This window comes from Schistocerca gregaria, chromosome 11, assembly GCF_023897955.1.
Source record: "Schistocerca gregaria isolate iqSchGreg1 chromosome 11, iqSchGreg1.2, whole genome shotgun sequence".
Classification (NCBI taxonomy): domain Eukaryota; kingdom Metazoa; phylum Arthropoda; class Insecta; order Orthoptera; family Acrididae; genus Schistocerca; species Schistocerca gregaria.
In genome coordinates this window covers 98,492,039-98,515,640 of record NC_064930.1, presented here as the reverse complement: position 1 = coordinate 98,515,640, position 23,602 = coordinate 98,492,039, and the positions used below count along the sequence as shown (strand labels likewise).

General features: G+C 39.0%; 1 protein-coding gene across 1 annotated transcript in view; it reads left to right on the top strand.

Annotated features, from left to right (window-relative positions):
* The window catches only part of LOC126295224 (triosephosphate isomerase B-like), a 40,341-nt gene extending 17,832 nt beyond the window's left edge, over positions 1-22,509 (top strand). Inside the window, exons 3-5 of the mRNA XM_049987569.1 lie at positions 14,132-14,226; positions 16,089-16,307; positions 22,093-22,509. Of these exons, the coding sequence (XP_049843526.1) occupies positions 14,132-14,226; positions 16,089-16,307; positions 22,093-22,302 (524 nt within the window). The 3' untranslated portion in view covers positions 22,303-22,509. The remainder of the gene's footprint in view (positions 1-14,131; positions 14,227-16,088; positions 16,308-22,092) is intronic.
* The last annotated feature ends 1,093 nt before the right edge of the window (positions 22,510-23,602 follow it).

The window sequence follows — 23,602 nt, the reverse complement described above, 5'->3', positions numbered from 1 at the left end:
GCAAATCCAGTCACATAACCGAGACGATATTCCATAACCACGCAATTTCAATAAGAGCCGATTGTGTGGTACAGTGTCAAAAGCCTTCCGGAAATCCAGGAATATGGAATCTATCTGAAATACCTAGTCAGTAGCCCTCAGGAACGATGTTTTCTAAACCCATGTTGACTCTGTGTCACACTTAGTGTGAGTGTGAATCTGGGTTTATTTCGGTTTATTCCCCCAAACCACCTTCCACATCTTTAGAAGGTGACTTACTTGGAATTTGCAGCCACTCTTCTCAACTGGATAGCCATAGAATAACGGTAGGGACAGGAATTTTTAGACTCTTTCTACTTATGAAATAAGTAGACATACAAACTTTACTTTTCGTCAATTAATGATGCATTTAACCTCCATACACAATAAAACTCTCACTTTCTACATAAATATGTAACTTCCTGAAAGTATCTTGTGCAGCCGAATGTCAGAAACAAATTGAGTTACAGTTAAAAGAAAGTTGGCTTAGGTACCATAACTTTTCTTAACACGAGTCAGAACAAATGTCTTGCCCATAGCAAGAGTTCTGTTTCAACGATCTTTGTTTTAATAACAATAGCCAATGACACACAAAGCTCAGAGCTGCATATAAACTCCACGGTTCTTCCTTGCACACTCACTAAAACATCTATGGATTTCCTGACAGGTACTTGCCGTTGCCGTTCGTCCGCCACTTCTACTTTCTTCCCGCGACTGATTTTAAACCTGCATGCACAGACATGTGACACGCAGTAGGTAGGATTCTACCATCCCACACTCATATCCAGAATATCATGTGTTCAAGACAGTAGAAGGCTGAGTGGTTCTAGAATTTCCATAGAAATTCTCGAATCACCACATATCCCCCCCCCCCCCCCCCCCACTCCCACCCCTTAGATCAAACACGCGATATTTTAGACATAATCATTATGCAAATAGTATCACTCATAACAACATTTCATATCTTAACAGTACACGTCTTACATATATTTATATTCATATCTTTCCTTTCAATAACAATTCTGTCCTCTCCTGAACAATCTTTCGCTTATTGTTTTTTACTCTTATTTTAGTTTGATATTAAGATATGAGCATTTACTCATAGTTTTAGTCGGCGTTACTAATATTTAGGAATTGTGGGGACCTTTTTTTTAAAAAAAAAATAAATGAAAGTGCTCTTTTGACACTCATTTGTTTCCACAAAACCTAATAATGATAGTCATTCATAGAATTTACACTTCCCAGAATAATCCCTATAAAATTTGTGACTTTTCTCACGATGCTGTCCCCTTGTCCTAGGATCAGCACTTATTTCTTGCTTGGGGGTTGACCTTAAGAGAGCACTTCCCTCCATTCTGGTAGGGTACGCCCTTACAAAACATCCCTATTTTTGAGGCCACAGATCATCCTATCTCCACGTAGGTATGCCTGTCCTTTATACTTGGTGAATGCCAGGTATACACCCCCCTTATCCTTTGAGTAGGCCTCACGGTTTATTACCCTAGTATACATTTCTATGTATACCATAATTAAGTATCTTCTGGTAAAGATATAAATCTATTTTAAACTTCGCATTCATTCTTTAATGTATCATTTACACCATCGAGTCCTATAGGTATCAACTCATATATTTTCAATAGATACTACGTCTACATATACTATTTATGTCCCACTATCATCTAATTCATCAGACTACTTATTGCACTGACATTTCTCAATGATCAACATGGCTAATTTCTATCTTAATTTTGTTTTCTTTCTTTGCTCACGCCTCTTTCTTATTTATCCATTACTCATTACTACATTATATATGCTTTTTTTCTCTCCTTGCACATGAGTTCATTTTGCCTACTGTTATAGAAATTTAGAACTGCCACTGTTCTTTGTTAATGTGTACCTCTTCTAATGTACATTCAATGTAGAACCGTCTTAGCTTCCTATATATTGGTGCAAATTTCCATATGTACACACGTTTTTCCCCTACAACACCTGGTGGTTCTCACATCGTGACAGGCTCTGTTTTATGTAATTTAATGTTAATGTAGAATTGTATATTTGTGTATATGCGGATGCGTTTTTGTGTAGTCTGATTTTTCGGACTTCTTATCTAAAGATAAGATTAACGTTTCTAGTAAACATGGAAATAAGGAAGGACTTCAGCAATAGAAGTTTGTGGATATGAAAAGAGGGAAAAAATAGACAGATCCTCAAATGAGAAGTAAGAAAAGAAAAAATAGATGTGGTTGTTAGGATCGAAGAAGAAAAATAAGATACCCCTAAAGACAAGAGACCCTTCCAACCTCCCTTGCCGAGGATCCCTATCCCTCAGGTAATTGAATGAGACACCAGAAGAAATCAGGTGTTAAATCATCCCCTACAGAACAGACTTGTCCCACTTTCACCCTTTGAGGTCCCCGAAGGAAATCCTAGCAACCCTATGGAAATGGCAAGTGATGAAAAATCAGGCACACTTGTTTGTGAAGGTTGTTTGAAAGGTATGTGTTTTTGTGTTAGTCATGATTTATCTGTTCTTGTATATCATGTTTTTAGCTACAATGCCCACCCATTTCAAAATGTGTACAAACCCCCTCATCTATATCACATCTCGTAAAAGGTATAAAATACTCTATACAAAATAGAAAATGTATACACTATGGTATAACAGTTGTTCAGCTAGTCACATCGTATTATATTTTCCACAAATATAATACTCTATTCAGTTTATTTCTTCTGAATATCCCCTTTTTTCTGCGATTCTCTTAAGTTGTTCTCTATTTTATAATCGTATCCGGTTTTCTAAGCAATAATATTAGAGAATAGTTACGGATTTTAAAGGAATTTGGTGCAGAAAAACTATTTTGGAAAAAAACACAAAACATCTCAGGATCCGTCGGTCGTTACTCCGCCCGTTAACTCAGATTTACATCCTTTACATTGTATTACCCCTTATCTAGTCCAATAGTGGGATCTATTAAAAATAACGTCTTAGGATGGACCACTTTTTGTACCCGGTACAGTCTGTCATATTTTTTTGGAAAAACTTTATCAGTCTCTTTCTTCAGAGTAGAGCTGTGAAGATGATGTTTTATGAGAACCAGGTCATTGACATGGTACTGAGTTTCCACAGCCTGTTTGTTATGTTTACGCACTCTTTGTAGTGCCTTTTCAATTAAATTCTTAGAAACTATTTCCTGATTTACTTCGTAATTGACACTAGGTTGTTCGAGCCATTTGAAACACTTAGAGGTTCTGCTATAAAAGGTTTGCCTATAACTTCTGAAGGTGCCAACCCATTTGATAAATGGGGTAATTCATTTAGGATAAGTTCAAAGTCCTTAATTTTTGTTACCCACAAAGTATATTTTCCATGGCAGTAAGTACGACATAATTTTCCAATTTCATTCATTACTCATTTACAAGGATTTGATGACAGGTTATAATTGGATATTAACATTTGTTGAGTATTTTTCCATGCTAGGAATTATCTGAATTCGCTACTCTCAAAATGTGGTCCATTATACATAGGAAACCATTTTGTTTTACTTACTTCTTGAAAGTATTGTTGTAAACAATGTATAACTGTCTACGTATTTGCTCTTTTAATAGGATATAATTTAACATATTTTGACTAGCATTCTATGATAACCAAAATATATGATACTACTCCCCTTTCCTTGTGGAATTGGTCCAAAAAAATCTGTTGCTGTGAGGTCATGTAATGACTTGGGAATAATAGGATATATTTTGTATTTCACATGAGTATTATTCTCTTTTACTTTCTGGCAAGTTTCACAGGTTCTAATCAAAGATGTTATTTTATGACCTAGTTTCTTGGAATAATAAAATTTATTCATATGGGAGTTACATTTTTTTGATTCAGACGTGTCCCTATTCCGTGTGAACGTGCCATACAAGTTCGTCTTCCATTACTTTTCGTATGCATGAGCGTCATCGCTGTGATGTTACACTGTCTCTTAGACAAGTTATGATCTATAATTTTCCATTTTCCTAGTTGACTTGGAGGTAACCAGTTCTGGATACACAATTAAAATATTTCTGTGAAATAAGGATCGTGATGACATTTCCTGTTATTCTTTGAGCCATTTCCTTTACCGTGATGTTCGAATATTCTGCTGACATAAAATATATGGCAAAAAACACACCTGGCCCTTCAGTACATTTCAATTCTTCCATTTGTATGGGTAGCCTCGATAAAGCATCAGGTACAATATTTTCAGAACATTTTGCATATTGTATCTTATAATCGTATTCCTATAGGAAAAGCATCGATCGTGTCAACCTACTGTGTAGTAATTGAGTACTCATTAGAAAGGATAAAGCTCGATGACTGTATAAATATGGATTTCTGATCCCCATACTAGTGTTTGAAACTTTTGAATACTCCACACACTCGCCAATAGTTCCTTTTTGATAGCTGTGTAATTTAGTTCATGCTTATTTAGGCTAGAGCTATCAAAATATATGGTTCTGTGTTCTAAATTACTTGGATCCCATTGTCCTTTGAAAAGTTCAGCAGCGACATCGTAATCAGATGCATCTGTTGAAAATTTAAATGGTTCGCCCATAACTGGATGATGTAATATGGGTGACTCAGGAAGTGCTCTTTTAATGTTTTCAAACGCACCATTTGCACCTTGATCCCAAGTCCATGGTACTCTCTTTCTTATTAAACATAAAATTCTTAAGTCATTTAACTCTCTCTCTCTCGTACGTACCGTCGATAGTATCCAGCCATACCTATAAATCCTTTTAATTGTCTTACATTTTTGGGGCGCGGGGCATTCTTTGATAGCTTTTTTGCATTCCGGGTCCGGTCTAATTCCCTTTACCCATGTAATATGACCTAAGAACTTAAGTTTTTGGTGTGCAAAAAAACATTAGACAGCTTCACCATAATATCTTTTTCTTTAAATTTTTTCAGTGTCTTGCACAAAGTTACACAATGTACCTCCCAAGAAGCTGATATTATTAAGATGCCGTCTACTTATATTATCAAATTCTTCAAGAAGAGTCTCCCTGTTGCTTCATCTAACGCACATATAAATATGGACACAGAGATATTAAGTCCGAATGGCAATACATTGAAATGATAAGATATTCCATTAAAAACAATATCTTATCATTTCAATATAAAAACACACAAAATTTCGAGCTTTCGCAACCGGCGGTTGCTTCGTCAGGAAAGAGGGAATGAGAAGGAAAGATGAAAGGATGTGGGTTTTAAGGGAGAGGGTAAGGAGTCATTCCAATCCCGGGAGCAGAAAGACTTACCTTAGGGCGAAAAAAGGATAGGTATATACTCGCGTGCGCACACACATCCATCCATGATGGATGGGTGTGTGTTGTATATTAAAAACAAAGATTCCAAGACTTACCAAGCGGGAAAGTGCCGATAGATAGGCACAATAAATAAAACGCACAAACACACACAGAATTTCGAGCTTTCGCAACCGGCGGCTGCTTCGTCATGAAAGAGGGAAGGAAAAGGAAATATGAAAGGATGTGGGTTTTAACGGAGAGGGTAAGGAGTCATTCCAATCCCGGGAGCGGAAAAACTTACCTTAGGGGGGAAAAAGGATAGGTATATACTCGTGCGCGCCCACGCACACACACACTGGATGTATTTTTATATGCTAATATCCCGCAGTCAAGTCCCTTGTGCTATAGTCGATCTGTCTCCGTCTCTGTATGTCAACTCAATGTACGAGCCTCTAAGACTAATCGTACCCCAACTGTAGCTTTCTTCACTACAACCAGAACATTATTCATTACTTCATTCCATAATATTATTATCAATCATTTTGTTAATCTCATCCCGAACTGCTTCCTTCAAGCTCACTGGTATTGGATATGGTTTGCAAAAGAATGAAGTGTCATCGTTCGTTTTGAACTTACAGATATAATCACTAATGTTACTTGGACAACCGAATACACCACTTCATACTCCATTAAAATTTTATAGAATTTTCATCTTTGTTTGTTGATTAATAACAGGGATTCATTAACTTTGTCTGGTATATCAGTTAAATTTGTTACTTGATCGATATTATCGATTTTTGATGATAATTGTGCAGTAGCTGTTAATCGTAAGACACTGACATTGTTGTTTGTTCCTCAATGTGGCTGTTTGTCACAAATCGTGTCCAGCATCTACTGTCCCCTCTAAAAAAAACAAAGAGCATCGAAATGAAGTTATTCAGCATCAATGTGACCCTCCCAAAGGTGATGTCTGCTGTAGTTTGATGGAAGATCGTGTGATTGGTCATTTCTGTTTTGTGGAAAAAAAAAACAATAAACAGGGACGTTTGCTGTGGCATGTTGACAGAGTACGTCTTTCCCCAAATGGATGATATTGAGTCGGAAAAGGGGCTTGTGTTTTTCCAACAAGATGGCGCCCCACCTCATTACAGTAAACATGCGTGTGCGGCTCTTGGGACTCGCTTTCCAGGAAGGTGGATAGGAAGGGCTGGCCCAATGCCTTGGCCACCACAAAGCACAGACTTAACCCCACTGGACTTTGGGGCGAAATAAGAAATGATGAAATGTTGGTGAATACGTGGTGAGAAATAGAACATCGTCTTGCCGTATTCAGGGCAACAAATGGATTCGAAGTTGAAGTCTACAAACAAGTCTTGAAACAAAACTTGAAGGAATTGTCTTTCATGATATGTACTCATTGATGTAATTTTTCATTTATTTCCCCATTAAATTTATTCTAGAAACTAGGGAGTTCTTTTTCAAACAGCCTGTATAATAACCAAAAGAAATGCTTTCGTATTTATGAGAACACACAAAGCTATGAATCTGTAAATGGAGGACAAGGTTGTAAATGAAATGTGGTTAAACTTTAACAGTATATTTTATTGAAATAAAAGTCAATCTACACAATTCCACACAGCGTAGTATTTAAAACAAAAAATGCTCTACATGAAATGCGCAGTATTCAAATCCACGCATATGCTATTCTGATTTCTAATAACAGTTCCAGTTGCAGATAATTAAGTAAAAGTTGAAGAAAGATCTCCTAAGATCATTTCATCGAATCAACAATTAATTGCGTAACATGAATCGAGCTAACCGACAGAGACAAGCACAGTGGAAAAAAGAAAAGAGCAGAGCAAAAAAGAGGAAACAGTGGTGCCCTTGTTTCACAGCTGTTTATTATAATTACACATAATGATTTTTGTATGGTTATCAATTTATTATCCAGAGGTATCTGACATAGTTACATAAATTTTGATAAATTTCATGTAAAAGTTGGAACATTACACACTCCAATTCTGACTCTCACAATGTGAAGTTTTGTACATGTATATGGTCACAGCACATAAAAGCTGTATTCACAGAGTAATTAAAATAGAGATGTTCAATTTTTGTATGGTTTTTGCTGAATCTGACTGCTTGACTGCTAACAAAATGGAGATGGCCACAATTTAATAGGGGAACTTGGACTGGCTGGCTGACATTCTGCATTATGTGCAGTTATAGTTATAAGAATAAATTTCAAATTCTGTCATTATATTTTATATCAAGAAAGCGAGCAAATTTACAGCATCAACATTATGCTTGGCAAAATATCGAATCTTGTTTAGTTGTGTGTTGGATAGTGAAAAAATAAACATTATAGGAACTGTTTTGTGATAACAGTTTCTGCTTCCACGCGGATTGACAAATCCCAACAAAAAAAGGCTAAAAAAAAGGCAAACTAAAAAAAAATTCAGAATCAGAAAATTCAGAGGTACAAGACTACAGTTCTGAATTTTGGAATAACAGTTTTAGATTGGAACGTTCTGGCATGCAAGAATTTTAATTATGAATATTTAAAAAAAAAAGTGTTGGAAATAGTAAAATGTTTTTCTGAGAAGTGTAGCAAAGGGGCTTTTGACTGAGACCTAATGATGATATAAACAACCAGATATTTGGTTCTTGAAAACCTCATCTTCATCTGTTCTGTAGGGATTGAAACTTCAGAAATTAGTCATTGAACATAACTATAGTAGACGTGTTACATACAAAAAATTAGGTAAATAAGGAGTAGAATTGTAGCAAGTGAATGTACGCGCAGCTTCCAATGTCTCAACTTGCCATGTCAAGTAAGGCCTATACTAATTTTTTCACATTAGTGATCGAACTTGACAAAAAAAAAACCTACCTGAGTAAAGTTTTAGCTACTGACATGAACAAAAAAAAAAAATCTGAAATATCATTTTCCATAAGATTTCTGTGCTTGCAACTGCCTGATGTACAGTCCTGAATCTCACGCCGATATCTTGTCACTGTCACCATTGTTTTTCTGATGAGAGTGGTGGATCACCAGTTGAAAGCGATTGAAAGTTAACTATATATTCATGGAGAAAATCACATATATTTTGCCTGTAGCATCGGTTACAAATTTCGTGGAGCATATGCACATAACTCAGAATTTTCAACTCTTCTACATTAATTTTCTTTCTTCTAACTTTTGCAAATAGTGTATGAAATATTGGTATAATATTCCAGACATACAGTTTTTGTGTATCATAAACATAAATTAAGTATATTTATTGACAGCTATAAGTAGCAGTCCGTCTTCGTTTTTAGATTAAGTAGCAGTATGTCTTTGTTTGTAGAGAAAACGGCCTTAGTTAGGAGCGAGACCTGCTTAATATCACTGTATTTTGAGGCCTGCTTTCTTTTACATTGCATTCCATTTTCAAAGTTGAACTTATCTACAGTGTACATCCAAGATTCTCTGAAACCAGATATTTTGTTGTTCGCATCTATAACAACCATTTCATTTCATCCTGTAACTACCACATTATCTTGTGTACTGAGGCCTTTTAGCTTCTGTCTTTTCTTTTGGAGTTAAGACTCTTCAGGAATATAACTATATTTAATTTTTTTGCAACCAGTGGGTTTGTGGTTTATACAAGGTGCATTCAAGTTCTAAGGCCTTCAATTTTTTTTTTCTAATTAAGTACTCACCCGAAATCGATGAAACTGGCGTTACTTCTCGACGTAATCACCCTGCAGACGTAAACATTTTTCACAATGTTGACGCCATGATTCCATGGCAGCGGAAAAGGCTTCTTTGGAGTCTGTTTTGACCACTGGAAAATTGCTGAGGCAATAGCAGCACAGCTGGTGAATGTGCGGCCACGGAGAGTGTCTTTCATTGTTGGAAAAAGCCAAAAGGCACTAGGAGCCAGGTCAGGTGTGTAGGGAGCACGAGGAATCACTTCAATGTTATCACGAAGAAACTGTTGCATAACATTAGCTCGATGTGTGGGTACGTTGTCTTGGTGAAACAGCACACGCACAGCCCTTCCCGGACGTTTTTGTTGCAGTGCAGGAAGGAATTTGTTCTTCAAAACATTTTCGTAGGATGCTTCTGTTACCGTAGTGCCCTTTGGAATGCAATGGGTAAGGATTACGCCCTCGCTGTCCCAGAACATGGGCACCATCATTTTTTCAGCACTTGCGGTTACCCGAAATTTTTTTGGTGGTGGTGAATCTGTGCGCTTCCATTGAGCTGACTGGCGCTTTGTTTCTGGATTGAAAAGTGGCACCCACATCTCATCCATTGTCACAACCGACGAAAAGAAATTCCCATTCGTGCTGTCGTTGCGTGTTAGCATTGCTTGGCAACATGCCACACGGGCAGCCGTGTGGTCGCCCGTCAGCACTCGTGGCACCCACCTGGATGACACTTTTCACATTTTCAGGTCATCATGCAGGATTGTGTGCACAGAACCCACAGAAACGCCAACTCTGGAGGCGATCTGTTCAACAATCATTCGACGATCCCCCAAAACAATTCTCTCCACTTTCTCGATCATGTCGTCAGACTGGCTTGTGCGAGTCCTAGGTTGTTTCGGTTTGTTGTCACACGATGTTCTGCCTTCATTAAACTGTCGCACCCACGAACGCACTTTCGACACATCCGTAACTCCATCACCACATGTCTCCTTCAACTGTCGATGAATTTCAATTGATTTCACACCACGCAAATTCAGAAAACGAATGACTGCACGCTGTTCAAGTAAGGAAAACGTCGCCATTTTAAGTATTTAAAACAGTTCTCATTCTCTCCGCTGGTGGTAAAATTCCATATGCCGTACGGTGCTGCCATCTCTGGGACGTATTGACAATGAACACGGCCTCATTTTAAAACAATGCGCATGTTTCTATCTCTTTCCAGTCCGGATATAAAAAATCGGAGACTTTAGAACTTGAATGCACCTCGTAACAAGGTGTCTTTAGTTGTTTCTAACTGTTTGTCTATACTATTTAACCATTTTGCAGGCCACAGCCAATACGCTTATCACTGTTTCTTTACCCTCTTCCTGGCTAGTAGTGGTAGTCCACAGCACAAGCTGTAGTTTGTTTGTTGTGGATTACAGCATTTGTCATGAAACGTCTCGGTATGTCTTTTGTGGGCCATGGGAAATATACTTACCATAAAACTAATACTTCCCTTTGGGGACTGTACGAGATATACTTACCACCAGCTTAATTGTGTTACTATGATTTTGGGAATATGTCTTACTAATTCAAAATGTGGCCGGCATCTTTTGGTAATACATTGTACCAGGTGCGTCAAAATGACTACAGCAATGAGTTGTTGAGAGATTACTAGCTTTGTCAATTGTGAACTTGGAACACAATTGGTTCATTTCTACAGTATCCCGCACTCGTGGGCTCAAGCAGAAGTTGCCAGATTTTTAAATCTGGTACATATCAAGTCGTCTTCCCCAGATGTGTTTAGTGTCAATTCAAAATTTGTGTAATCGCATCCTCCAACAGCACACAAAAGGACTGTGGGAAGAATACTGCCCACAATAGTTTTAATAAACGTCCAAAATAAAATGATCAGAAATTAAATATATTCAGTTGATCATTATCCTAATAAGATACAAAAAAGAAAAAATAATAATTCGCTGAGTCCTTACAAAAACTGTGCCCAACGAAGGGTTAAATATTTTTGTAAGTTTAACCACCATTTTGCGTAAGACAATCTTCATGCATTTTATGTTGATGGCTTCTCTTGATGTATGCTGTATCATCATATTGAGCAGCAAAAAATTCACAGGATTCCTAATCACCACTGTGGTGACATTAACTTTTTTGGACTCCAGAGTAATGTTACAGTGACAGGAGTCCTAACTTCTACCAGAAATTGAGAGAAAGTACTTCAAGAAAGTAATATTACCTTCTGTTTTCAACGAAGTCTTGAAATGACATTTCCCTTCAGTGTGCATTCTGCCAAGGAATATGTTAGTACACAGTAAGAGACAGATACCCCCCAATTATCGCTAGCTGCTGTTATACTGTGCGCAATCGGAGAATTCTGCATTTACGTGATGGGAAAATATCTTTTTCAGATACGGACTTTTTTCCCTGATTCTTCACTTAACTGGTCCAGTAATGATTCATAATACTCTCCAGTTATTATTCATCCTTTTGTAAGTAGTCAATGCGGATGATTCTGCATGCATCTGAAAAACCATGGCCATCATCTTGCCAGCCAATTTCACATTCTTTTCCATCTTTGGGGTCCATTAATCTTTTTTAAAAAAAAAAAAAAAAAAAAAAAAAAAACCACGCTATTTTGATTGTTCTTTAATCTCTGGAGTATAGTTGTGTACCTATGTTTTGTCCTCAGTTAGGTATTCAAACAGAAACCTGTGTTGACCGCACAGAAGGGTTTATTCTCCACTGTGCATGAATAATTGGCTGTCAATAAGACCTCAGCAAGATTGGTGCCATGTTTGCTCAAAGTTGAAAACACTGTACCTTGTGAGATGAGATGCATGTGGCTTCAGTTATTTTATACACTTCCATCTGTCAATCACTCAAAATCATGTTGTCGATTTTGTCAGTAATTTTGGTGGTGGTCAGGTTTGTTGGATGTCCCAAATGGAATTAATCTCGTGTGGATGTACAGCCACATTTAAATTGATTTACTCAATTGTAAACAGTTGCAACACAGGAGCAGATGTCGTGAACTTCATCCAGCTCAACTTCTGATCGGTTTCACTGTTAAGCCTTTTAAATAGATGTGTTTAATCACCATTTGAAACTCATTTTTTCCCGTGTTTTGAAGTAATCATATGCTTCTTACTTAAATCGACTGGAACAATGAAGCTAGGTGATGGATACAGCTATAATGTAACCTCCCCTCTAGCAACAGATGGTGCTTACTACCAGCAAACTGTTTTGATACTAAGACTGCCATCTCTTGTACTTTATAAGGACAAATAGGATGAGCTTTCAATAAGTAGTGCACACTTTTTTTTCAATCAGCCGATTTCAGTTAAAAAACACAGAATTTGCTGTGGGACGTTGTCGAACATTCTTGCTTCAGCCCCTATAGTTTCAGGAAGTTTCAGTAGATGGTTACACTATACATAACCTTCAAAATAGTGTCTGTAACGGAGGTGTGTTCCGAGTAGAAAACTGTCATTGAGTTTCTTTTGGCAGAAAATCAGAGCATCGCAGAGACGTGGTAGTGAACTAAAGCGTGAGGAGTCGTCACAACAATGTCACACAAACCGCTCCGATCTCCAGCATGTCGGCCGGTTACATACAGGTGTGCTACCTGCCGGAAATTAAAGAAATGACTTCAGTGCATTCTTCACCACAAAAATCAAAACAAACTTCTCCTCTGTGATAATGCAAGGCCTCACAAGTCTGCACACATCCATCCTGTAGCCCGAATCTCGCACCTTCAGACTTTCATCTAGATGACCCAATGAAGAGTGTGCTCTGTGGGAAGCGGTACATAGATGATAGAGGTTATTTATGCAGGAAGAAGTTGGCTCAGATGTCGATCAGCAGTATGGTACCATGCAAGCATACAGACCTTCCCAGTAAAGTGCTGTAAGGCCGTTGCATTCAGTGGAGTTGATGTTGAAAATAGGGTTTTGTAGCCAAAAGTGTGGGAAATAATATGGTGTACTGGATTCATGAATGAAACCAAACTGCTTTCAGAAAGTAAATGTGTCGCATTACATATCGAATGCCACTAGTGATTTTGAAACAAATACTCACCTGTTTGTCAAGTCGCTTGTTTGTTACTGTTTAGGCAAGTTTTCTAAGAAACCTGTAATCCAAAAATGTGAGTTTTGCTTGCCTAGTTTTTGTACCTCTTTGTGTGTGCTTACTTTCCTTGGTGTCGTCAACATGACTTTCAGTATAGACACACCTGTGAAAAGATCTGTTAGCGTAACTTTCACGATACTGCAAGGTAAAATAATAGCTGGTATTTTGACAGTCTTCTTTGATGGCTCTGCCTGGGAATTCATTGGGATATTATCAAACTGTGTGATCTTTACTTGTTTTGATGTGTACAGGTCATATGGATAGAACAGCTTGCACAAGTATTAAATTTAGGTGCTGCAGGGTGGTCGGAGGAACTGTAACGGTGCAAGCAAATTAGTGACACACACACGCACATGCACATGCATAGGAACTTTATTGTGCTGTGATACTTAACTGAAGTTGTGCAGCAACTCGCTGGATATACTTGCGGAAAGATAAAACTAAGCAGTGGCCTGTCAATGTGTGCGTTACTGAATACAATGTCAACAAGACTGTGTCTGTCCAGAAGCCACACTGTCAATCACTGTAGTAAACATTTGTCTCTATGCAAAGGCTATCTATAGATGACTACTTGAAGACTATCTCACAGGCTTCCACTGTGAACTCTAGCTACGAACAGCAACCCTGGAACTCCGTATTAAAATTGTTGTACACAAGAGCTGAATGTGAATCGTCTCTTGCTGCCTGTGGTGCCGCTTATCACAACAGCGGAAGTCCATCTCATTGCCAGCAGTGCAGAGATTGCCAATTGCGCTGCAGTTGTGGTTGGCAGTGAATTTAGTGCTGCCTCTGGTGCCAGTTGGAAAGTCTCAGCAAGCCAACTACGATTGTGTCTATTGGCATGGACACACACTTTCAGCAGAATGTTATTGTGCTTTGTCCTGAAGGATTTTATCTAGGATCGCACAGTCCCTCGAATCCTGCTTACTTGTGCTTCTGGGTTTCTACTTCCTTGATCTTTAAATTACAGGTTTCATTGTCCTCTGATGATTATTGTTTATTGTTTCAGGTGAAATCAGCCCTGCAATGATCCTGGATATTGGCGTTAAATGGGTTATTATTGGCCACTCTGAGCGAAGAAATGTTTTTGGTGAAACAGATGAAGTAAGTACTATTAATTACTTGTATCTTCCCCCCCCCCCCCCCCCCCCCCCCCCCCCCTCTCTCTCTCTCTCTCTCTCTCTCTCTCTCTCTCTCTCTCTCTCTCTCTCTCTCTCTCTCTCTCTCTCTCTCTCCCCCCCCCCCCCCTCCCCCCTGTCTCCCCTCCATAGACTACTGTTTTTTCACTATATTATTTTCAAAATTTTTCTCAGCGCATAGTTCCTCAGCCAGAATAAATTTTTTGAAAGAATTGGTTGATCACTTGTGAATGTAACATCTTAATTGCAGTGTGCCATTTGGAGCCCACCTTCTGTACTTGCTACCCTGGCTGCCAGATTTCTGCCCCATAGCAGAATACTGTATTTATGTAAAATGCTTTTTCTTACATGTAATTAACTATTGACAATAAACCTCACAAGGGTACAACCTTTAACAGGGTACAGACTGTAACACACACATGTAGCGAGTGCAGTGTGAGAAAAAGTTTACTGAAATAAAGCATAAAGAGACATTAACCTGTCCTGTGGTCTTCATCTGTGTGTGGTTACTGCAACTTAAACCCGTTTCAGCCTGTTTGCTGTATTCATGTGTAGGTCTGCCTCTGCCCTCTCACATTTCCCTCTGTTGCTAAATTTACCACCATTGATGCCTCAGGGCGTGTCCTATCGACTGGTCCTATCTTTTGATCAAGTTGTTTCCTCAGTAACGACTCTTTTCATTCCTTGTCTAAACTTTGTATCATACATGCTTCACTATTATATATGGCTATGCTCCAACCAAATACATTCAGGAAATACTTTCTACCACTTAAATTTATATTCAGTGTTAACAGCTTTCTCGTTTTCTGGAATACTTTTCTAACTATTGGGAGTCTGCATTTTATATTTTCTCTACTTCGGCTATTGTCAGTTATTTTACTGTCCGTGCAGCAGAACTTGTTTACATCTTTCAGTGTCTCATTGCATAATCTAATTCCCACTGCACCACTTGATTTAAGTCCATTTCATTGCTCTTAGATTACTTGATGTTCATCGTATAACCTCTTTTTAAGATATTACCCATTCCATTCAACTGGTGGTTCCAAGTCATCCTCAATCTCTGCCAGAATTAACGCTGTCATTGAAAAACGTGAAACTTAAAATTTCTTTCTTATGTGCATGGGTAAAAGAACATGCTAGTGACAATCCACAAATGTATGCAACACTTACAAAATGTATTTGCTTACTGCAAATTCTAGTGCATCAGTTGTATTAGGTCTAATGGACCATAACGCGAGGATGTAGATAGTGTCGCATATGGAAGTTTGGGTCAGTCCAGGGAGCATGCACAGATAGCCGAAGTTAAGTGGACCACAAGTGGGAAATGTGCGTTCGAGTACTGTGTGGCACAATTTTTCATATTTCATTGGGATGTACAACTATACCTAACTCAGTTGATGTCGAGGAATTTTAAATTCTTGCCCACGATTTTTAATTTACTTTCAAAATCTCGCTTTGGGCTCTTTTACTGCTTTCTCTGTGGATGGCTTGAATAACGTGAGGGTAGGTTTCAACCCTATCTCACTCCCTTCTGAAGCACTTCTTTCTTTCCGTATTCTTAGTCTTATAACTGCAGTCTGGTTTCTGCAAAACTTGTGGAGTACCTTTTGCTTCCTGTTTTTGTCCATGATAATTTCAAAGGGTGTGTACCAGTCAGCTTAGTCATAATTGTTCTGTATTTATAACTGTTATGGGTGTAACTGTATTTATAACTGTTATGGGTGTAAGTTTTTCTTCCTTCAACTATTTTCTAACATGTCTTAACATCAGCACTGCCTCGCATAGTCCTACATTGTCGTACGAGTAACTAAATTACGTGGTTTGTAGCTGATTGCAGAAAAATGTGCGCACGCTCTGGAGTCGGGCCTTTCGATTATTGCGTGCATCGGGGAGAAGCTGGAGGAACGTGAAGCGGGACGTACCACGGATGTCGTGTTTGCACAGACAAAGGCAATCGCTGACAAGATAACCGACTGGAGCCGCGTCGTGCTGGCATATGAACCTGTATGGGCAATCGGCACTGGGAAGACTGCAACCCCTCAGCAGGTAAACTGTGTGTGTGTGTGTGTGTGTGTGTGTGTGTGTGTTTACACTTCTGTGTCAACTACAACAGGTAGTTATTTTCACAAAATATTCTGTCCTGCTTCCTTGGTTTGTCTGCCCACCTCCTTTGTCACAAGCTACAGGGTGTTTCAAAAATGACCGGTATATTTGGAACGGCAATACAAACTAAACGAGCAGCGATAGAAATGCACCGTTTGTTGCAATGTGCTTGGGACAACAGTACATTTTCAGGCGGACTAACTTTCGAAATTACAGTAGTTGCAATTTTCAACGATGGATGGCGCTGCAAGTGATGTGAAAGATATAGAAGACAACTCAGTCTGTGGGTGCGCCATTCTGTACGTCGTCTTTCTGCTGTAAGCGTGTGCTGTTCACAACGTGCAAGTGTGCTGTGGACAACATGGTTTATTCCTTAGAACAGAGGATTTTTCTGGTGTTGGAATTCCACCGCCTAGAACACAGTGTTGTTGCAACAAGACGAAGTTTTCAACAGAGGTTTAATGCAACCAAAGGACCGAAAAGCCATACAATAAAGGACCTTTTTAAAAATTTCAACAGACTGGGAATGTGACGGATGAACGTGCTGGAAAGGTAGGGCGACCGTGTACGGCAACCACAGAGGGCAACGCGCAGCTAGTGCAGCAGGTGATCCGACAGCGGCCTCGGGTTTCCGTTCGCCGTGTTGCAGCTGCGGTCCAAATGACGCCAACGTCCACGTATCGTCTCGTGCGCCAGAGTTTACACCTCTATCCGTACAAAATTCAAACGCGGCAACCCCTCAGCGCTGCTACCATTGCTGCACGAGAGACATTCGCTAACGATGTAGTGCACAGGATTGATGACGGCGATATGCATGTGGGCAGCATTTGGTTTACTGACGAAGCTTATTTTTACCTGGACGGCTTCGTCAATAAACAGAACTGGCGCATATGGGGAACCGAAAAGCCCCACGTTGCAGTCCCATCGTCCTTGCATCCTCGAAAAGTACTGGTCTGGGCCGCCATTTCTTCCAAAGGAATCATTGGCCCATTTTTCAGATCCGAAACGATTATTGCATCACGCTATCTGGACATTCTTCGTGAATTTGTGGCGGTACAAACTGCCTTAGACGACACTGCGAACACCTCGTGGTTTATGCAAGATGGTGCCCGGCCACATCGCACGGCTTTAATTTCCTGAATGAATATTTCGATGATTGTGTGATAGCTTTGGGTTAGCCGAAACATACAGGCGGCGGCGTGGATAGGCCTCCCTATTCGCCAGACATGAACCCCTGTGACTTCTTTCTGTGGGGACACTTGAAAGACCAGAATCCAGAAACAATTGAACAGCTGAAGCAGTACATCTCATCTGCATGTGAAGCCATTCCGCCAGACACGTTGTCAAAGGTTCCGGGTAATTTCATTCAGAAACTACGCCATATTATTGCTACGCAAGGTGGATATGTGGAAAATATCGTACTATAGAGTTTCCCAGACCGCAGCGCCATCTGTTGTTGACAATTGTAACTACTGTAATTTCGAAAGTTTGTCCGCCTAAAAATGTACTGTTGTCCCAAGCATATTGCAACAAACGGTGTATTTCTATCGCTGCTTGTTTAGTTTGTATTGCCATTTCAAATATACCGGTCATTTTTGAAACACCCTGTAGTTAGCACAGGCTCTTTCCTACAAGTGCTTGTTGGTTTTGTACCCTGAACTTTGTCTAAAGTCCACAAGACTTGCACATTAAGTTTGTTGTCCTCTTTTTTTTTCTAATTTTTGTAACATACATGTCAGTTTCTTCGTGTTTGTTTATTTGTTTTGGAAATAGGTGCTAGTTGGTGTTCCTATATGTGACCAGAAAGTCTGCCAATCGGATCATGACGAGACGTACGCAATGTAGTGGCAACCCCCAAGTTTTGCTCAGAAGCACCTATATGGTCTTTTTATCCACGAATCAGACACTCAGTAAAAAAAATATGAAATTGGAGATTCTTGTGTTCTGTATTGAAATATCGACATATACAGAATGCATTATATAATACACAATTTGTTGACCCTTTTATAGTTTTTCTTCATATAGAATAACAACTCAAATATTGGTCTGCCCGCTCCACTCCTTTCATGTATTTGTTATAGTCTAATAAGCTTTCAGGTTTTTTTTATTGTGTAATTGGTTTTTCTACATTTCCTTTGAGTGTCAGTCAGTGGCATTATGTATTGAAGAGATTATTTGTATCGTTTTAGTTTTTGAAGTTCTCTGTATCTGTGTGAATACTTCACCTTTCTGTTGACAAGCTTCAAACACATTGACTTTTGCACGTTATAATTTTTCTAGAAATCCTCTATTTTGCCATATCATTCCACAAACTCAAATTTTCTTTTCAAGTAACTTCTCTGCAAGTTCTACACTGTTATAATAATTATACATGTAGGAGGCGGGGGTATCAAGTTCTGCTTTTGTATATCACTATCACAGTTAACAAAATCATCATGTATTTGTAATTCCACTTCCTCTTTATGATTGAATCCCAGAACCCATGGTACGGTGCAGTACCTTTGTCTGTTCAAAAACAAATGTGTGTTTTTATTGATGCTGTGCTCTGTCACTGCAGACATCCATTTGGCAGAGTTGCAGCTTCCTCATGTGCAGCACCCAAAGGTGCATTATTGCATCAGTTTTAACCATTGAGTGGAAAATGGTTTTTATGTTGTGCTTCTCTGTTATTCTGGCAGTCTTGGCTGTTGGTGGCCTTTCACACAAATGGTTCAAATGGCTCTAAGTGCTATGGGTCTTATCTGATGTCATCAGTCCCCTAGAACTTAGAATTACCTAAACCTAACTAACCTAAGGACATAACACACATCAATGCCTGAGGCAGCATTCGAACCTGCAACTGTAGTGGTCGCGTGGTTCCAGACTTGAGCGCCTAGAACTGCTCGATCTCACCGGCAGGCCCTTTCACACAGGAGGGACACCAGGTGGTTTGTTGTTTATTCATCTATATTGTTTCTTTCTTCTTCCTGCTCGGCTGGAGCGCATATCTTATTTGTGTCTCTAAGTAGCCATTCTTGTGAAAGATTTGTGCAGATATTGTAACTTGATAGGCAGACTTTCCTTGTCGCATAGGGCTCATATTCTACCAGGATGGTGATTTTGGATTTGTGCCGTGCACGATGAAGGGAGCTTTGCGCCGTGCTCGATGAAGGGAGCTATTGGTGTTTGGGTACTATTTTTTTCCTGTAGATGGATTTTCCCTGTGTGCCATCGGGGTTCTTCATCAGAACATCTAGGAATGGTGGGTGCCTGTTCTCTTAAACGTCCATGGTGAGTATGACATTGCTGTTTATGCTGTTAAGGCAGCACAGGAATTCCTTCTATTACCTCTACCTTCTGGCCAAACCAGGAATGTATCACCTACATACCTGTGGTACAGATCAACAACTCAGGACGAGGCAAGGATATGATCCGAAAGCAGTGCCCCATAGCATCAGTACCACAGTGGCTTTATGACTTCCCAAAAATATTCAGAGGGAGTTCCACTGCATCAAAATAGCAAGCTCCAGAAATTTGCAAATGTGTAGCAAAGCCAAATACATTGCATAGCAACTGAAACCACTTGTGTATCACTATCCACACCATGTCTATAACTTGACAGAGTTTTTGAAAATGCTTAAAGTGATTTGTCTGAACATGGGTGATCTAGACATCTTAGACATCACATTCTCTTAACAAAGGATATTACCGTATACCGCTTCTGCAGAATATTACTGCAGCAACAAAACATGAACTAGGAAAAAAAAGCAAAACTTAAGTCGCAAAGTAAATACATCATGTACAAAAATAAAACACAGTGCTCATAAAAGCAGTTTCCCAACTGCAAAGTGGGTCAAAGGCTTTGGGAAGACTATACAATGCTTCCTAACAACAGATTGTCTCCGATGAGTGTGACGTCACAACTGTTTACTTTAGATTCATTTGATTAGTTGCGGGCAGGGTCTTGTGCATTTGCAGTTGAGTCGGTATGAGAAGTACCTTCTCCCGCTTCTGGCTACAGATGTGTGGTCGCTTCTGGCTACAGATGTGTGGTTGGGTGCCATTATCTAATATTGACCCAGTTCGGAAATATCAGAGATCCGGGCTGATCCACAGAGCAGTCTGAGTTGTAGTGGGGAGTCTCCACGACCCGTGTTGACGTGTAGTGATTTTGCTGTTTCTGCTTCATTTGTTGCTCTCACATTAAATGAAAACAAAATGGATATCTATGGCCGTGAGCAATCAAATGAATTGAAATAAGTTTGCATAATTACGAAAGGCTAAAATATGTTGGTTTCAGGTTTTGTCTCCACCTTTCTGACAGACAAGCATTAATCGCCTTGCAGAACAATGAAGTTATTTTTGTCAGTTTGCTAAAGAAATTTGGTTCTTATTAATCTTCTCCGCTGGGGCAGTCAATTTATTTGAAACGATGTGTTTAATTCCGTACTATGGGCTAGTTTCAACTGTTCGCTGCATTTCAAAAGTGCATGTTTTCATCTTCTAGCACGTATGGCATTATGCCATAATAAAGAACCAAAGATGAGATAATACAGTTCTGGTACTCAAGAAAATTTACATCCGAATCTGGACGTACGAATGTGCACTTTAAGCCGAATTACGCATTTTAATATGGTTCATGAAAGTCCAATGTTCTTGGAGTATCTTCTGATGTTTTGTTTATTTTATGGCATAGTGCAAGATCTAATGTTTTACACCTACGAACATACCAGCTTCCTGCATCATCGTAGGTGTGCAAGTGTGGTGACACCGGTTTCTGGCAACTGCTGAAACGAACCTATTTGTAACAGGTCACGGGAAAATATTGCGAATGGTTGTTTGAAAAGTGTAACTTTCAAAAGTAAATGCAAGATGAATTATCTGCAATAATGTATGATGAATTTCATAAATCAGAGCATTTGACTCTCATTTAAAAATAAAGTCTCTGAGGACGTACCTTAAGAAAAATTTCAAGCTCACAAGATTAGACATTTATATCTTTATTAAAAATTTTACTGACACATTTGTGTGTGTACCTGAAAGTGTAACATGCACATAAAAATCGACATTATATGTGAAAATATAGCTTCTCTTGCAGCTTATTAGTCTTAGAGACCAATATTGTATGTGAAAGCTTTGCTTTTCTTGTAGCAACACTGTGTATGTTAATGTAAACCATTAACTTTCCCTGTTTGTGTGTACGCGCTACTTAACAGTGATATTGCTATTGGCTGACTACATCACATATCGTACACTAGGAGATACACTGTGGAGATACACTGTCATCGGCTGGCGAGATCACGTGATGAGTTGTGACTGGCTACAGAAGCGCATTGCAATCTTGATTTCAATGCTTTGGAAAGTAACATGCGGCATTTGGTGGAATTTAAATTTACACTTTCATAATACAAAAACATGCAGCGTAAATGTTGCTGCACATCAAAAAATTTTTTTTTTCATATATAGTGGGTTTGGTTTTCTAAAGGTTCGGGAAGTTCTAAGACAGTGCATAAAACCATAAACATTCAAAGGATTGATAAGTTTTACAGTTCCGAGGAAAAGTATGCTGTCACTTAACACGGAAATAGTGTATTTTCACCTGGGAGAAAGTGTAATTTTAACCGGGAAATCCGGGAATTTTTTTTCTTCTTGTCCACGTATACACCCTGTTACAGTACTATTCATAGTTTGTCACTCCTTTTTATCTGTGTTTTTTCTGGAAACTGAGTGCAAATGCTGTAATGTGCAGGCTCAAGAGGTGCACCAGCAGTTGCGGTCGTGGCTGTCGACGAACGTGTCCCCGCAGGTGGCGGAGCAGACACGCATAATGTACGGTGGCTCCGTCACAGGGGCCAACTGCAAGGAGCTGGCGCAGGAGGCAGACATCGACGGCTTCCTGGTGGGTGGCGCCTCACTCAAGCCGGAGTTCGTCAACATCGTCAACGCCCGTGTCTGTTGATTGGCCCAGTCGACGGGTGTGCTACGCTACTGCCAGTTGACCTGTTATTCCTTTCCCATTCTTACGTTACCTTCGTACCCGCACAAAGGTTTCGTTGTTGAGTTGACTTCCTGTGCATACCATCAGAGAATGTTATTCAGTGGCTATGCCATTTGCATGTATAAATGTTGCTGAAATATTAAAAAAAAGTATTTATCGGACAAAATATGAGGTTATTTTCTTCCTCTCATTCAACATCAAGTGGTGTAATGTATTCACTGTTTTGTTGTGTCTAATCTTAGATTCTTTTTGGAATCTTGAAGTTATCAGACAGAATATGCAGCAAGCAAAAGGTTGTCTTAACATTGTACAGAAATTGAGTTGAGCAACATGAGAGGAAGACAGGCAGACAGTTTTGTAACCAGTCACCTATGTTACTCATTCTGTACACAGTGCGCAGTATAAGATGGAACTATAAATAAATCTTATCCTGGCAGTGACATTGTAATTGTTGGAATCAGCAGAGGACAAGGGATCAGCAGTACAGTAAATCCCATTAGCAATAGAAGAGATGGTTAGTGATGTTTTTCAAATAATCAAGCTTTTCTCTGAAAACCGAGTGTCCCAAATTTCTGAGAAAAGGCACTATGTTCAGTTATCTACAACAAATAGTCATACCAACAAATGATGTAGCACATGAATAAAAGTGATTAGACAAAGTAGAATAGTCCAAATTTTTGGGTGCACATATTGTTGGACATTTGAACTGGAAGAATTGTATTACTGAGCTGCTCAAACAGCTAAGTTCATCTACTTTTTTCTTTATATAATTGCTAGCCTTGGGAACAAACGAGTGAAGCTTCCTACATATTTTCACATTTCCACACAATAATGTCATATGGAATCATTTTCTGGAGTAACTCACCACTTAGAAAAAAAGTATTGATTGCACAAAAATGAGAAGCAATAATAATGTGCTGTTCACCCACGGTCATCATATGTAGGTACCTCTGCAAGGAGTTAAGCTTTTTAACTGCACCATCAGAATGTATAGGTTGACGAATGAAATTCATCCTAAATAATCCACCAAATTTTGAGAAGAATATGATGTCAGTGCCCAAAACACTGAATGAAAAGACATTTAACAGTATTACCGATTATTAAAGTTTTCAGTGGGTCAAAAAATTTTTGATCATTGGCCAAAAACATAAAATGTTAGATAGCAAAGCAATTTTAAATCTAATTTAATATCATCTCTTTTGGTCAGCTTCTTCTGTTGCTTTACTGGTAGCTTAGAAACCTTTTTTACAAATTTAGTTTC